The following is a 15,479-nucleotide window of genomic DNA, read 5'->3' as shown; positions in this document are numbered from 1 at the left end:
TACCATAGCATTTCAGTCTTTCAAATTACAAAAAGCTAATATAACTCTTGATGACATTTACAAAAATGTATAATGGCACTTCTTTCAGTTCTTTCACAGAAATTATTCTCAGTGAAGTTAAAGGGAGTTCTATGTATATAAGAAATGCAGGATCTGGCACTTTTTAAGATCAAAGCCACATTTTTTTCTTAAGTGGCACCATCTCAAGAAAACTTTACGTCAAAAATTTTTTTAATTTATTTTCTGACTTAAAATGCCTCAGCCAATGCAAGTCATATTTAACTTTCAATGCTCTTTGGCAGAGAGTACACATTCTAAATTTCTTCTCATAGCAAGTTGTTATGTCAGAGTTATAAACCCCTGAAAATTGGCATTTTGTAATGGAAGTGCTGACAAGACCTTTATTACACCAGTACAAATAGGCGGCATTCCAATAAATGCTCGTTGTTCTTTTATAGTCTGGTGGTTGCTTTCTGCCACTGTATTTCAAAGTGAATGTTATAAAAAAAAAAGTAATAGCATAATAGCAATATACTGGTATGGCTTGAGTTTGGCTCTCTAACTGTTGTAACAAAACTTCAATATGATTGCTATGTCCAATTCCAGATTCAGTTTTAAAGGACTGTTTTATGATCTACTGGTAAATTGTTTTAAATTCTTACCGTGTGCATGTATATGCTCCATACAGTATTGGAACAGAAAAGACAATCATCATGGCATAGAGAAGTGGATGTTAAGTTGCTTAGTGTGAAACTCACTTAAATGTAAAGAACACATCACATTTGAAAACCAAAATGTTCCTGGTTAAATTTCATTTTTCTTCCCTATAGTATTCATAGTTTACATTCTGGAAAGAAAGATTTACTTCAAACATCCGTGATTGTCTTCATAGTTGTGAAGACTCTGAACTTTTCCAGACCCTGTAAGTCACTGAAGTAAGAACTGAAGGATGTGTGTGAAGTGAGGAAGGTGAAGAACATAGGATAGAATTCTTGGAACTTTTCCATCACCTACCAAAAATACTATAAATTTCATTGAATCTGCTTGAGATTTAGCTTTACACATAAGAGAACCCCAAACCAATGTAATCTGTAAAACTGTAAATCTCACAGTGACCTAAGGGGCTCAGATACCTATCTTTCATTAGTTTCAGCTCCTAGACTGACTTGTAAGTACACATTCATAGAAAGAAAATAAGAATCCATTATCCCCAAAGAGAAATACAGATGGCAAAGCCTTGGGATATTTTGGCTTTTTTATTTATCTTTGCAACATTTTGTTGGAATCTGGTAACACAGTAATGGAAAGGTCTTGGTTCAAATGCAAAATATAGCCAGTATTTTATCAAAGCATTATAAAACACAGTATTACTTTCTGAAACTTTTTTGTTAAAATAAGAAGATAATAGAATTAACTAAAAAATGTAGATTTCAAAAATGATCCATCAGTCTATGCAAATTGCTGTGTTAATAATGTATTTTTAATGCTAAGCACATTTGACAGCCATTTCATCTCTCTCTCTAAACTAGAGCTTGGCAACCTGCATTAATTCTTACACTTTACAGATGTAACATTCAATGCACATGCCATGTAGTGATGTGATCCGAATAAAGTAAAGCATGTCAAAGCAATGTGATTATTAGTAAACAAGTTTGTGGCTGGCTTGTGGAATACAGAAGAGAAGAATGGGAGGCAAAAGCCAGTACTGTTTTAGCATATCTTACATCTTCACTGGCCTGAATTTGCTTCAGATTATGGGAGTGTCAATCATAACTGGCACCAGGGGATTCAGAAGAGATAAATGGGCATAACATCAGAGTGGGCGAGATTAAAATCAGGTACGTTGGGTACAGTTCAGACAACTGTGGTAACTGTGTAGCTTAAACAGACCCAGAGCCCAAAGTTTCCTGGTTTGACTTGCCATAAGTATCTGTAAATTAAAAAGAGAGAGAGGTACTGTGTCCTGATTATTTTTCTACCCCATTAATGATAAAACTAGTATTGTTTCAGACTCAGTGTGTCTTTCTACATCATTGGGATTTTCTATCCTTCTTTCAATGGGTTAAACCAAGGTACAAAGTATAAGAGTTGCTGCTAGACTGCAAGTGACCATATAGATATGTTTGATTATAGCTCTGCTGGACTAAAGGTCAAAGGGAAGTTTTAGAATACTTAAGAGACAATTATCTAAAGTTCAGACTTTTCCAAAGGAATATAACTAGAAATTATACAGACTATTATCTAAAGTTCACATTTTTCAAAGGAAAAAGGTAGGAGGAAATGCTTATGCCATCACTTTGCTGCTAATTTGTCTGGGGTTTTTTATTCTGTCAAGAATTTATTTACTACAAGTTCTGCATCACAGTAATGTTAACATGATTAGTCCCCTTTCCAAGAAATTTTAACATGTGAGAGTGATGTATTCTTATACATGATTAAATATTGCTTTGCTCATGATTCAGAATTTCCAGCAGCAATTTTTATTTCTGCAAAGGAACACATGACCTGGAAATCTGTTTAGGTTTTTTATTCATTAGTTGATTCAGCAGTTTAATTCTGGCATAAGCTATTACTATTTAGACCAATTGGTAAAGGGAAAAAAAAAAAAAATCAAAGATACAAAATATGTGACATTTTCCAATTCTTCTCCTCATCAGTACATTTTCTCCCATGAAATACCTTTTTTCCCTGTGTTCTTATTGGTGTTTTAAGGGATTTAAGAAAGTCTAGGTCTCTAGAAAAATAAAAATTAATTCAGGTTTTTGTCTAATGTGTCATAGGAATGTTTTGTGAATTGCCATTATACATGTCAGTACAGCATGTGACTCACTATGGTGCAGAAGATACAGTTTGATCAGTCAGTTGAATTTTTATAGCACAAAAACTTTTTTTTTTGAACCTGATAACTGCTATCAAATTTGAATAGCAGCCATCAATCTGCTTTTTTGAAGACTTCACAAATTTTTTACATTCATAAAAAGCAGGTCAGTTTGAAATACCCATGAATGCTTCAGTGCCCATATGGTTTGGCTATCATAAATCAGACAAAATATACTATAAAAATGTCCTCTTTTTATTCTCAGATTATTTTATAAGCCTTGTACTTGAATAGAACATTTATGCCTTTACCATACAGATTAGGCAAAGGGTCATCGTTCTTTAAATTGCTGTTCAAGAGGACTTTGAGACCCTCAGTTGTCAAGGAAGGTCTATCACGTATTTAAAATATTACAAATGACACAGTTTTGTACATATATTAAGACATATACATATGTGAGTTCTCATAAAAATGTATCTGATGTGCATAAAGACATCAGTGTTGAAAATACTAAGTTTAATCATGAGACAAAATTGTTATACTAATACTAATGAACAAATAAATTGTTTTTTCATTTACTAATGATTGGCAAATTTATAATGTGCAAACTCAAAATTTTTCCCATTTAATCAGGTATTTCTTTAAAAGTGTTACAGCCTAAGGCAGAAACAAAAAACCTGTCTTATGTGTGTATCAAAGCATTTTAATGACATTCTTGCTTAAGGAAGCAAGAAACTGATGCTTCTAACTTGTACTTAAGCGTAGTCTGAAACATACAAACCAGTATTTCAGCTCAGGGCCCATCTTAGAAATAGTGTTCTTTTACAAGGTGAACATTGATGAGTTGCCACTTCTGGTTTTTGTGCTAGACCAGAAAGCAGGTCATGAATATTCTTTTCCACTGCTTTTGTAATGACAAGAATAAAAAAAATTTCAAAACAGTTGAGTTGACAAAGAGATACCGCATGTGGGACTATGTATAGTAAATTGTTGGGGCTGCATTCATTAGTCATCTTTCTGCAGTGTGATACTATCAGTCTAAATATGTGTTATTTGTAAATCCTTTCATAGAAAGGTATGAACTATCGACAAAATATTCAAAAGAATAAAGATTAAGGTATTGTTTATAGCTAATGGAGTGTTTGTAGAGACTTTTGGAGAGACCTCTGTGTCTTTGGACAACTTCCCAGTTCCCAGTTGCTAAAATGGGGATTGAAATCTTCCCTATATTCCACTATTTCTCTGTTGTTAGGTTTGCATTTTGAAGAAAAACAAAAATACCAGTATTACTACAAATCTACTGAAAATCAGTTTTTAAGATTGTAAGGTATCTAGTACTGAATAGTAAGTATTACAGGCGGCACGTACATGAATTAATAGTTATGCAAAGAGCTGAAATACTGTCTTAGCATTCTCTTGAATGTTTTCTTCTAGTGCATTTGCAGATGGCACCTAAATATTATATAGCTAACATTTCTTAGAATGTTCTACGTTTTGTTTTTTCTGCCTGTACTTTGGTAGTTTCCACTGAAACCTTTATGATAATAACTTAATTACTCAGTTATTTCCAGTTAAATGCCATTTATAAACTGAGAAAGGAAATGAATGAGCTGTCCTTGTCTTCTCGTTATCAAAAAAAGCAGGGAGTATCACAGTAAGGACATTCTTGTGGCTCTTCTACTTGTGCCAGAGGACTCTGTATTACAGAGAATCTGTTTTAGACTGAAAAATGTACACAAAAAGATAGCTCTAATAAATATGAAGAAACATATATTTCTGTTGTTCTAGTGTTTCTAGCTCTAAAGTTTCCGATTAAAATTCTTTCTTCACATAAGTAACATATCCAGCATAGATAACAATTTCTACCACAAAGTCCTTAATATCATTAATGATTTGATCTTTCTGAGAACATTATAAAAGGGATAGAAAAAGAAAGACAGAAAAAGAGCTATGTAGGTGTAAGGTTACACAGCAGGGAAGTCAACTGATCTGAAAACATTAAAGAGACCATGAGGGAATTAAAGAATTGCAATAATGTATACAGAGAAAACGACACTTGGATGTAAACTGACTGCTTCTGTTTTTTACTTTAGTTTTGTCATTTTATTGTCTGACTTAAAATTGCAAGATGCATTCTTGTACAAAGTGGAAGATGAAGAATTTGACTCCTCCCCGCTAATTTCACATCCAGATTGACGTCAGTGCCATCAATGTCACTCATGTCCAGCAAATTCAAAAGCAGCTTTGTATTAAAATTATTACATTTACTTTTACTCAAAATCTTTCATCCAAGAACCACAAAACAGATCAGGGGATCTTGAGAACAGTTAGGAATCTGAAGGAAGCATGTCCTTGGTTGTGGTTATTCAAAATACTTTTGTCTAGAAATCACACTGGACATCTTGTAAAGACCTTCTGCATTGTCATTCTTTGTTTCAGCTGTGAGGGAGATATTTCCATAACAGTCTCTTTCATGGTTGTTTTGCAAATCTGCTTGTAAGCTTCCGAAACTGAGAGTCATCTAAATGACTGGTTTGGTTTTATGTTTAAAAAAAGCTAAGGATGAGCTCCAGATCTAAATTGTAGTTATGTATTCCTGGAGCCGTGTTACTCTGACGCAAAAATTTCTGATGAGTGAAGATAATTACTAAGATCACTTATGTTACACTATTCCTTACACCTGCAGGATGGAATATAGCTCCTAGTCCATCCTGTGTAGTTGGTACATCATCAGTGAAATGGCATTTAATAGGACTCTGGCATTTCAATGAACTTCTTCAATCCCTTCCCCATATAGAAGGGTACAGAATTCGGGGAGGCTCATTTTGTTTGAGAATATCAAAGGACCTCCTGAATATACCTCACTGACTGGAGGTAAAGACCTAGTGTCTCTCTTTACCTGTGCAGGTTACCTCAGAGCTTTATTAACAGAGAGGGGTTCTTTTTTTCTGCATGTAATTTTCCTTGTTTTGCTAAAAGTAACATGAATAAATAAATAACCTGAACAGCGCTATAATGAAGGATCAGTGGGTTAATTGGAAAGATGAGTGGAAAGTGATTGTCCCCTCTCCTGCTGAGCACCTGCTGCCAAGTTAATTCATGCAGCAGTGCTGGAGGTTGTTCCTGGAGGAGATTCCTGCTGTTTTGTCAGCTACGAGTAAGGGGAATGTCCACAGAAAGGAGAAAGCAAATCAGATAAATTGAGTTTATTGCTAATCAGCTGCTAGGATTTATTTTCAAGTTCTAGGAACCAACTAAAATGTCAATTAGAGACTCATTGTTCTTCACTCAAGAGTCACATCACCAGCAACACCAAGGTATATTTATTTTAGGATATAGCAAAGAAGGAAAAGGAATTTGTTGCTAAACAAAATTGCCAAGGCAAAATTGAGTACTTGCCACCCATTGGCAAAACAATTTGGTCATTTCATTTTGCTTTTCCTATTGACTACTTCTGTTTGTCAGTTTCTTTCCAGGCACAACGAATTCAACTTTAGTCTAACACAGCAGTTTTTAACAAAAAAACCCCAAACCTCTGTAAAAAAAGAATTGTTATTCTCTTCTCTCCTTGACTTGCATCTCTTCTTACATAGTACTAGCTATTCAGCCATTACAATTTCTTTTACACTTAAATTGTGTCCCAAATACCTTGCTTATCTTTTACTTTATCTCATGTCTTTTGAACTTGAATTCATAACCATTACTGGTACCAGGTAGTTTCTTATACTCAGCACAGCTTCACTGATTGACAGAAATGGGCATTTTATTTTCTCCATCTCTCCTCCTTCCTCACTTTCTTCAGCCCTCTTTTGTTTGTTTCTTTATAGTACTCTTCCTTTTTTACTTTGTTTTACTCTCCGATTCTGACTTATTGGAATTCTCTGAACGAGGCAGAGTAGCAGGGAGTATATCAGAAAGATGGAATGGATCTGAAGCTGTCACCAAGAGCAGCTTCTTTTTTTCATTTCTTCCTGAAGCAGGTGCCTTACCTCTTTTGCATATCTGTAAAGGGCAAGGATGCTAGGGCTTTCCTCCAGCTTGGACAGAGAAGGACTGTACCAGGCTTATAGGAAGGAACAGGCTGTATCAGTACAGATTTCTAGAGCACAAGAAGTCACTGTGTAATATAACTGTAAAAGTCTCTGGAGTTCTGAATAAATGACTACAGATGTGACACTTCTGAGTAGGATTTGTCTCAAAGACAGAAAGAGGTGGAAATTGAGCCCCACATATTTTTTTCTCCTTTGAAAGGTTAAAGCAAAAGGATTAAGGATGCAACTTATGCTGAGATATTTTTAATTTTGCAGGAGAAAGTCAAACGGACAGATATATTTATTTTTCAGTGTTTGAAAATGGGGAGGTGCAGAGGAGGAAAAGAATGCTATCAGATAAAAAATGTACCTTGTACACATTACAATAGGTATGGTAGTCACTCTTTGGTAAAGCTATACATACTGGTCTCCAGGAAAACCTAGCTACAATATTATTTTACTAACATAACATTTCCCTTTGTTCCTTGCAGTTCAGCTAGAGAGCAAGTATGACACTGGAAGTGGTTTAACTTGCACATGCATGTGTTTAAATCTCTGACACATTCAACCAGGAAGGAGGAGTGCAGGTTTTGCTTAATTCTAGATGTGTGCTAATTGTTGATTTAAAACATACTTCACTTTGCCACTGCATCATAGTGGCACATATGAGACTGGGTATCATCAAGGAGTTTGGTTCTATTTGAGTTGTCAGAATTCTTAAGAGCTTATATCTGAAATTTATCTTCAGTAAGCACATATGCTTCCTTTAATTTTAAAAAGGGCACAAGGAAGGACTAGACTATTTATTTAGCTCCAGGGTGCCATCAGTTTTGATGTGACTGTTTCTAACTTGAATAGATAAAAACTCAGGATTCCTGGAAAGAAAAATTATTAGGAATCCTTTTTGTTCTGCAAATGTATTATGAAGTTACCATATTTATACTGCTCTAAGTAGTTGATATTTAGGCTGATATTCATGTCTTATGTGCTCTAAATGCTATGAAAAATGCTGAAATGATTACATAACCTGCAATGTAAATTATAGTAAGAACCTCTCTAGGCTGTAGAAGTATGATTGGTAGGTGATTCCACCAAGGAAGGGATACAGTATGACTGCAAAATCAAAGACCCAGGAACTTCAGGAGCCCACTCGAAGTTCAGTTTCTTAGTCACTGAATGGGAAAACAAGCCTTCTTTGTTCTTGTTTAACACAATTAGCCATGTGCTTAAGCATCAAATAATCTTTCTTCATCTTTTGTTTTATGGCAGCAATGAATTAACTATAGACTCATTTTGTCTGGCTGCCTTCATAGGAGACACATTCTGTTTTGGTTTGTTCTGTTTTCATCATTGAGGCCCAATAAATGTTTAGGATCACCAAAATTTAGACCTACAACTTTTAATACATTCAGCTTTTCCCTTGCTTGTCTTTGAAAGCTGAAGAGGGACTTTTTACAAGGGCATGTAGTGATAGGATGAGGGGTAATGGGGGTATATTTAGATTAGATCTAAGGAAGAAATCCTTTACTGTGAGGGTGGTGAGGCACTGGAAGAGGTTGCCCAGAGAAGCTGTGGCTGCCCCCTCCCTGGCAGTGTTCAAGGCCAGGTTGGACGGGGCTTTGAGCAACCTGGTCTAGTGGAAGGTGTCCCTGCCCAGGGCAGGGGGGTTGGGACTAGATGATCTTTAAGGTCCCTTCCAACCCAAACCATTCTCTGATTCTGTAGGAGTTATCTACTCATTGATATCTTGCTATAGGTTCAGGACATGATAAAGTTTAGTAATGTTTCATTCTGTAATCGTTATATTCTGTAACTACCTTTATTCCTTATTAATATGCCTCCTTACTAAGGACTTCAAGAATAAAATACTGCATTTTAAATTTATTTTTTGGATGTGAAAAAATGGCTTTACCGTATTGGCTTCGTGAATGTTTTCCCCCTTCTTCCTTCTCCGCATCTTCCTCTGTCCTTTGTACTTCATAGACTGCCAGCTATTTTGAGCATACACGTCTTTTATGTTGGGGCAGTGATACATGCTGCACAAATAGCATGGGCTGTCAGAAATACTTCTGGTGATCACAAATTCAACATTTCTAAACTATTTCATGTTTTCAGGTGAGTACCTGACCAGTACCGAGATCTAAATAGGTATAAAACTTGCTTACAGTCACTATATGTATATGCATATGCATGTTGTCTTGCACCTTTTGTTGGTTTAAACTCAAGAATCAGGTCTTTGTTGTATCTGTCATATGAACACTGCCTGTCTTTCAAGTCTTCTGTTCCTTATGCCTACTACATAATTCTCAGTAATTTCTTTCCTTCCATGGAATGACATTTAGTGATTGTATGTGCCCATTTTATAGCATAAAATATCAGGAGGCTTACTTTTATTCATGATACTTCAGAAAAATTAACTTTGGTAGCACAGGGAAGAGAGGTTAATGAAAGGAACTACTCTCCTCCCAAATACGATGTGCAGCTTTATTTTTAAATTGTCATTGCATTCCCCAGTAACACACATGCATTCTTATTCTGTGTGTCTGCTGGAATCTTTTTAACTTGTGGTGGTATTTTTGATGAAAGAACACAAGAAACAAACTACAAGTCAACGTGCACTCTGTTAGTATATAACTCATAATACTGAATTAATTTTTTTTATTCCACAGAATAAAGCAGTTAAAAACTAAAGTGAATATTTAATTATGTAAACAAGTCAAAGTATTTTGCATATTTGATGTATTATAAGAGCTGATTAGAAGTAACTTTATGTCTGGGTAGGATGCTATGTAGTCAGGTGCCTCTGTATGTTTCTAAAATTAAGTATCTGCATATGTGTGCAGAGGTAAGAATGTCCTAGACTCATTTCTTCTGGCTGCCTTCATAGGAAGACACATTCTGGTTTGGTTTGTTCTGTTTTCATCATTGAGATCTGATAAATGTTTAGATCCCTGAAAACTGGGGCTGCAACTTTTAATACATTCAGCTTTTCCTTTGTTTGTCTTTCTATTGTTCATTGATAAAAATTACCAATATTTTGTAGCAGGGCAAAATATTTTGCAATTTGTGCTTATAATGCATGGAACGTTTGTTTTAATTGATGGATGTGCTTTACTAAGTTTGGGTTACTTTAACATTTCATTTCTCTCTTTGTTGTACTGGTTGAATTTTTATGAGTGTGTGATTTGAAAAACAGTGATGAATCATGATGGGAAGACATCTATAGGGATGTATGCAGAGGAAAAGGTGAGGGGTTGCCATTATGATCATACCACATGACACAAGAAAAATGCATATGTTGCACTGATTCAGCTGGGGCATGGGCAGCCAGACAGAATAAGGAAGGATTTCTGTGACACATGCTGCCAGTATAATGACAATAATAACGTGTGTATGTGTTTATACAGAGGTTTTCAGCACACATTAAGAAAAAGCTGTGGTTTTAGCAGTTATTCTATGTGGTGAAACAATGCAAATTTTCCCTTTTCCAGATAATACTCTCAGCATATTGGCAAAGCATAGTGGATTCAGCCGGCAGAAGCAAGAAGTGTATCTACTGCCAATCATAATAAGTGATAGTGGAAATCCTCCCATGAGCAGCACTAGCACTCTCACTATTCGAGTCTGTGGTTGTAGCAGTGACGGTATTGTCCAGTCCTGTAACGTTGAAGCATACGTACTTCCCATTGGACTCAGTATGGGAGCCCTAATTGCAATATTAGCATGCATCATTTTGCTGCTAGGTATGTATTCTTTTCACAGATTTCAAAATTTTTCTGATTCCTGGGTGGCTAGAAGTAAGCAAGAAAGTCACACAGAAAGACATATAAGCTAATACTATGTAATGTGCAGCAGTATTGAGAGACGTGTCAGGACCGCATCCTTACCGTACCAAGAACTGAACAAAAGCATATAAAGCAAAGTCCCAATCTGAAGTAGTCTTACACACAAGTTACATAATAAACAGGTATGGGGTGTGAAATCAGAAATCAAATCAGATGTGTTAAGCAGCAAGGTGAACACAGTATATAATGCGCGTGACGGAAAATGGATTTGTTGGGTCATCTAAGACTTGTATGAGGTTATTCTGGATTGTAATGGCGTAAGAGACATTACAGTTTTACAAAATAAAAAGCACTGTATATTTTAATAAAACATAAAATTTGTATAAAACATCAAGCGAGGGAGAGAACAGTGAAGGAAGAGGCCTATTTCTGCATTTTGCAGCTTCACTTTGTAACTGAGATTTACATCAGTAACTGAGATTTCAGCATTAAGCTGCAAAAACAAGTGTAACCAATTTAGAGCTGTTTATGCATCTGTCCATGATTCTGAAACCAATGTATGTAAGCTCTTTCTTTTTCCTTTCCTGTCTCATTCTCTTTTCAATTATATAGTGTGAGTTTTTTGCAACACACATAAAAAAAAAAAAAAAAAAAAAAAGACACCTGCTTCCTTCTGTCATCAGGGTTATGTTTTCAGAAAAACACCCTCTGATTTTGGAAAATTCCATCCATAATGTAGATTACTATAAACTAATACTCAGTGAATGGTGATAGCCTGACTTCACTTAGATTTGTAACTTTTTCAAAGGGAAAAGTTGTCTAAATTTGAGGCTCAAAAATGGAAGTATGCAAAATCTTATTGCTTATATAAAATTGAGCTTCAGATGTAAACATGAGCTGATAACAGAAAACTAGAGGACTAACAAGAGCTTCTGATCAAATTTTCATCACTTGAATGGGGTTGAAGTTATAGGTCTTTCACTACACTTATTACTCTTACTTTCACAAAAAGCCACCTATCAACTTCCACAACTGCACTTAACATGTAGTGCTTTGATGGGACATTTTTTACCTAATCAGCCTGTGATCTTTCTTTGCAGTCATTGTGGTGCTGTTTGTAACACTAAGAAGACATAAGAATGAGCCTCTAATCATCAAAGACGATGAAGATGTGAGGGAAAATATTATTCGCTATGATGATGAAGGAGGTGGAGAAGAAGATACAGAAGCTTTTGACATTGCAACTTTGCAAAATCCAGATGGAATTAATGGATTTTTGCCTCGTAAGGATATTAAGCCTGATCTTCAATTTATGCCCAGGCAGGGTCTTGCACCTGTTCCTAATGGTGTTGATGTTGATGAATTTATTAATGTGAGGCTTCATGAAGCCGATAATGATCCCACGGCTCCACCATATGACTCTATCCAGATTTATGGCTATGAAGGAAGAGGGTCAGCGGCTGGTTCCCTTAGCTCACTGGAGTCCTCTACATCAGACTCAGATCAGAATTTTGACTACCTCAGTGAATGGGGTCCTCGCTTTAAAAGACTTGGAGAACTTTACTCAGTTGGAGAAAGTGACAAAGAAACTTGACAGTGGATTACAAACTTTTTCACTGTTGACTTAATGATCATGTAATATTCTAGGGCCACTGCTGTTAGATAAAACTAATGTGGCTTTTTGTTTTAGAGGCAAGTTTAGCGCCAGTCATCTATAAAATCAACTACATTGTAATGTTGAACCAAAAAAAAAAAAGTATATGTTAGGAGGTTAAGTCTTGTGGAGTGTGAAGTAAAGTATGTGGAGTGTCTAGAAGTCTTTGGATATTTGATATTCACTTGACCACTCTGAAGATGCGAGATTTGGATCTTTGATTATCTTCAGTGAATTGAAAAGAACAAAGATAAATTGGTGCTTTCTGAGAAAATGGACTTGCAGGGATTTTGCTGTTGAACAGTAGCTCCTGCCAGTATGTGTAAAGCTAATGGTTTGTTTCTGCATTGCCAACAAAGATCCCACCACAGAAATGTTAAAAGCAATATCTTGGTCTTCTTAGCAATGCTGAATAGAAATAGCATTGTAAATTTCTACTGGCTTCTACTGTGCAGTGACCATACATTGTACATACAGTAATTGTTGGCCACATAACCACAGACTGAATATCATCTTTAAATATTGTGTCAAGCCTTAAAATATTCACATGTTCTTAATCCATTCCAGTGTTGGGTAATAAATCCTACTAATGTGCAGAGATTCGGAGGCAGGGCTAAGAAACCTTGCTTTACAAAAGGATCTTTTTCTAGAAGAAGGATCAATCCTGTGCTTCATCTTCTGAAAGGAAAGAAAAAACTGTGAAAGGGGATGGACTTACATATATGAAAGAATTGCTGATTTTATTGCTAAAGATCGAATTTATTTGTTTAATCTTTGAAATAAATATTTTATTGATGTCCATTACTGCTTTTATTTATTAAGACTAATAATCTATAGAGTAAGATTATGAAGAAAGCTAAATTATATCCATTAGATTTTTTTTTCTATATATAATGAATGTTTAATACATGTACATTTTGAAAAGAAAAATTACAAATTGTTGCAGGTTAAAGGAGTAACCTATCCATTTGCAGTAGCTGAATTTTAAGAGAATGCTGGCAGGAATAAAACTTTCCCAGAGAAAACTTTTGACAGTTTTATATCTTCTTCATAAATCTAATACCTGGTGTTTTTAATACAAGCACAAACAGCTGGAAGTAAACTGGTTCATGTGAATATTTAAACTATAGACTTTTAGAAATCCACACATAACACAGTACAGTAAAAAACATGCTTATAGTTCTCCACTGTATTAGAGCAGGAACCAGTGTGTACATAATTTTACTGCTTATGTTATTAGCATTTCTTTTCTATAATATTCATAGTGATGCACCAGGGCTCTTGCACACAGGGAAAGAACAACACTAGAAGCTGCAAGCATACTCAATCTGTAATGCAAACTTGCCATTTAGAAGTAGCAATTGTATAATAAAACTACGTATTACATGCAAATCATTTTAATTTTCTACTTTGTTTTGAAGCTATATTATTGTTTGTTTATTTACTCCATGTATTGTATTCAGAGAAACTCCTGTATTGTTTCCTACTTTGTGAAATATATTTTTATAAATACTTTTCTTGTTATTGCTTTTCTTTCAGTTTTACCTGTACACTGCAGAAAGAAATCTGCCTGAATAACTCCATAGTTTGTTGAGGAATGTAGTTCCTTCAAAATCATTTATTTATTAGTTGAATACAGTCAAAATAAAAAAGGATATTATTTGAAGCAATTTTTGGCAGTGTTTGCAGAATTAGATATGCAGCAGCCTGTGACCACAGGAGTTACGTGTGTCTAATTCACTGTGCCATGCTGAAGAATACCCTCACATTTTTTTAGATAAAGTATTGCTAGTTAAAACAATCCCTGCTCTTTAAGCACCTCAGTAACATTTGGTCTGCGAACAAAAATGTCTTAATGCATCACCCCTGATTTTGCCTGTATTTCAAAATGGAAACATTTACTTTGCTTTAGCTGCGGCATGGCTGGTTCTAATGTCTGTAGTTTGTGGACAACTAATACACTAACACCACTTCTATATGTATTATAAAGATTCTATTGAAATTAATGAAGTATCCAATTCATTTAAGTTACACTGCATTAAAAAAAAAATTGCCTCTGAATAACTTTATCTAGCAATTTTGGTAATACTATAAACTAAACAGTGAAGTCATCTAAAGATAGAAAAGAAGCAGTCATCAAGATTTCCATGAAATCAAACATACTTATGTAACAGACTGTAATAACAGCCAAACCCACTCTTACTAATTAATCACTTGCACCAAGTGCCAGGGTGTTCTGAATTGCCGTGCTAAATCTAACAGTAGTGTAAATGGAAAATTCTGATTCAAAACTTAGACTGAGCCAGTTTCTGGTCTATATCCCAATCCTGGGAGCAAAGGAAGGTGCAATGAGATATGGATCACATTATTGTCTATAGTCACATAAGCATTTAGGGCAAGTAGCTCTGACTATGAGTTATAGTATATACTGCAGAGTTTTGTAAAGCTCTTTTGTAGGAAAACTCACAAATGGATAACCTTCTGATTGCCTTTTTGATTGAAGTTCCATCTGAGACCACGACAGCACATTCAGTAATAAGATTTCCAGGAAAAAAAATCCCATCACTGGCACTGTAGGAGAGGCAAAGCATGACAGAAATCTCATCATTGTCAGTCAAAAAGAGATGGTAGCTACTACTGGTGGACATAGCTGTAAATTGTGCATTTATACAGGTTTTAAACATGAATATCTACAATGCGAAGGGGAGAAAGAAATAAATGAATTTGTGATCTGTCAATAGTGACGTGCTGTTTCTTGAAGTCATTTCTACCCCACCAAAAGGGATTCCTTTTTCAAACCAATTCCATGTAATTTGACTATAAAATTTATAGCAATACATGTTAGAGGGTTAAATGCTCATCATTCAGTTTTCCAGTAGTTGCTCCTTTTTTGACAATGAAATCAATTCAGTATAAAATTGTTTTGAATAACAACGCTATTTAGGGGGATTAGAATTGTATCATTCTACATTTCACATCTAGATTTAGACATATTAGCAACATTCTTTTTAAGCATGTAAAATGGTAATTCATCTTTTTCAACAACATTTAATTAGCAATTGACTCATTGTAAGTGACAAGGAAAATGCATTAAATTAGAATTATTAATACTGATAAATTTGAGAATTAAATTCTCAAAATCTTTTACAAGTGCCACACACCTTAGACTCCCATTGATTCTGGCTTGCCTT

General features: G+C 35.1%; 1 protein-coding gene across 5 annotated transcripts in view; it reads left to right on the top strand.

The window, feature by feature from the left end:
* Window positions 1-13,800, top strand: part of CDH8 (cadherin 8) — a 244,333-nt gene extending 230,533 nt beyond the window's left edge. For 3 of the 5 annotated variants that reach the window (XM_074839548.1, XM_074839547.1, XM_074839550.1), the window contains 2 exons: window positions 10,341-10,592; window positions 11,735-13,800. In XM_074839548.1, the coding sequence (XP_074695649.1) occupies window positions 10,341-10,592; window positions 11,735-12,228 (746 nt within the window). In that variant the 3' untranslated portion in view covers window positions 12,229-13,800. Of the gene's footprint in view, window positions 1-10,340; window positions 10,593-11,734 lie in introns of those variants that run through there. The other 2 variants (XR_012625090.1, XM_074839549.1) reach the window with 2 other exon arrangements.
* Window positions 13,801-15,479: the final 1,679 nt, after the last annotated feature.

Source organism: Strix aluco, chromosome 14, assembly GCF_031877795.1.
Source record: "Strix aluco isolate bStrAlu1 chromosome 14, bStrAlu1.hap1, whole genome shotgun sequence".
NCBI classification, from domain to species: domain Eukaryota; kingdom Metazoa; phylum Chordata; class Aves; order Strigiformes; family Strigidae; genus Strix; species Strix aluco.
The sequence above is the reverse complement of the archived record's forward strand: the minus strand, read 5'-3'. Positions and strand labels throughout refer to the sequence as shown.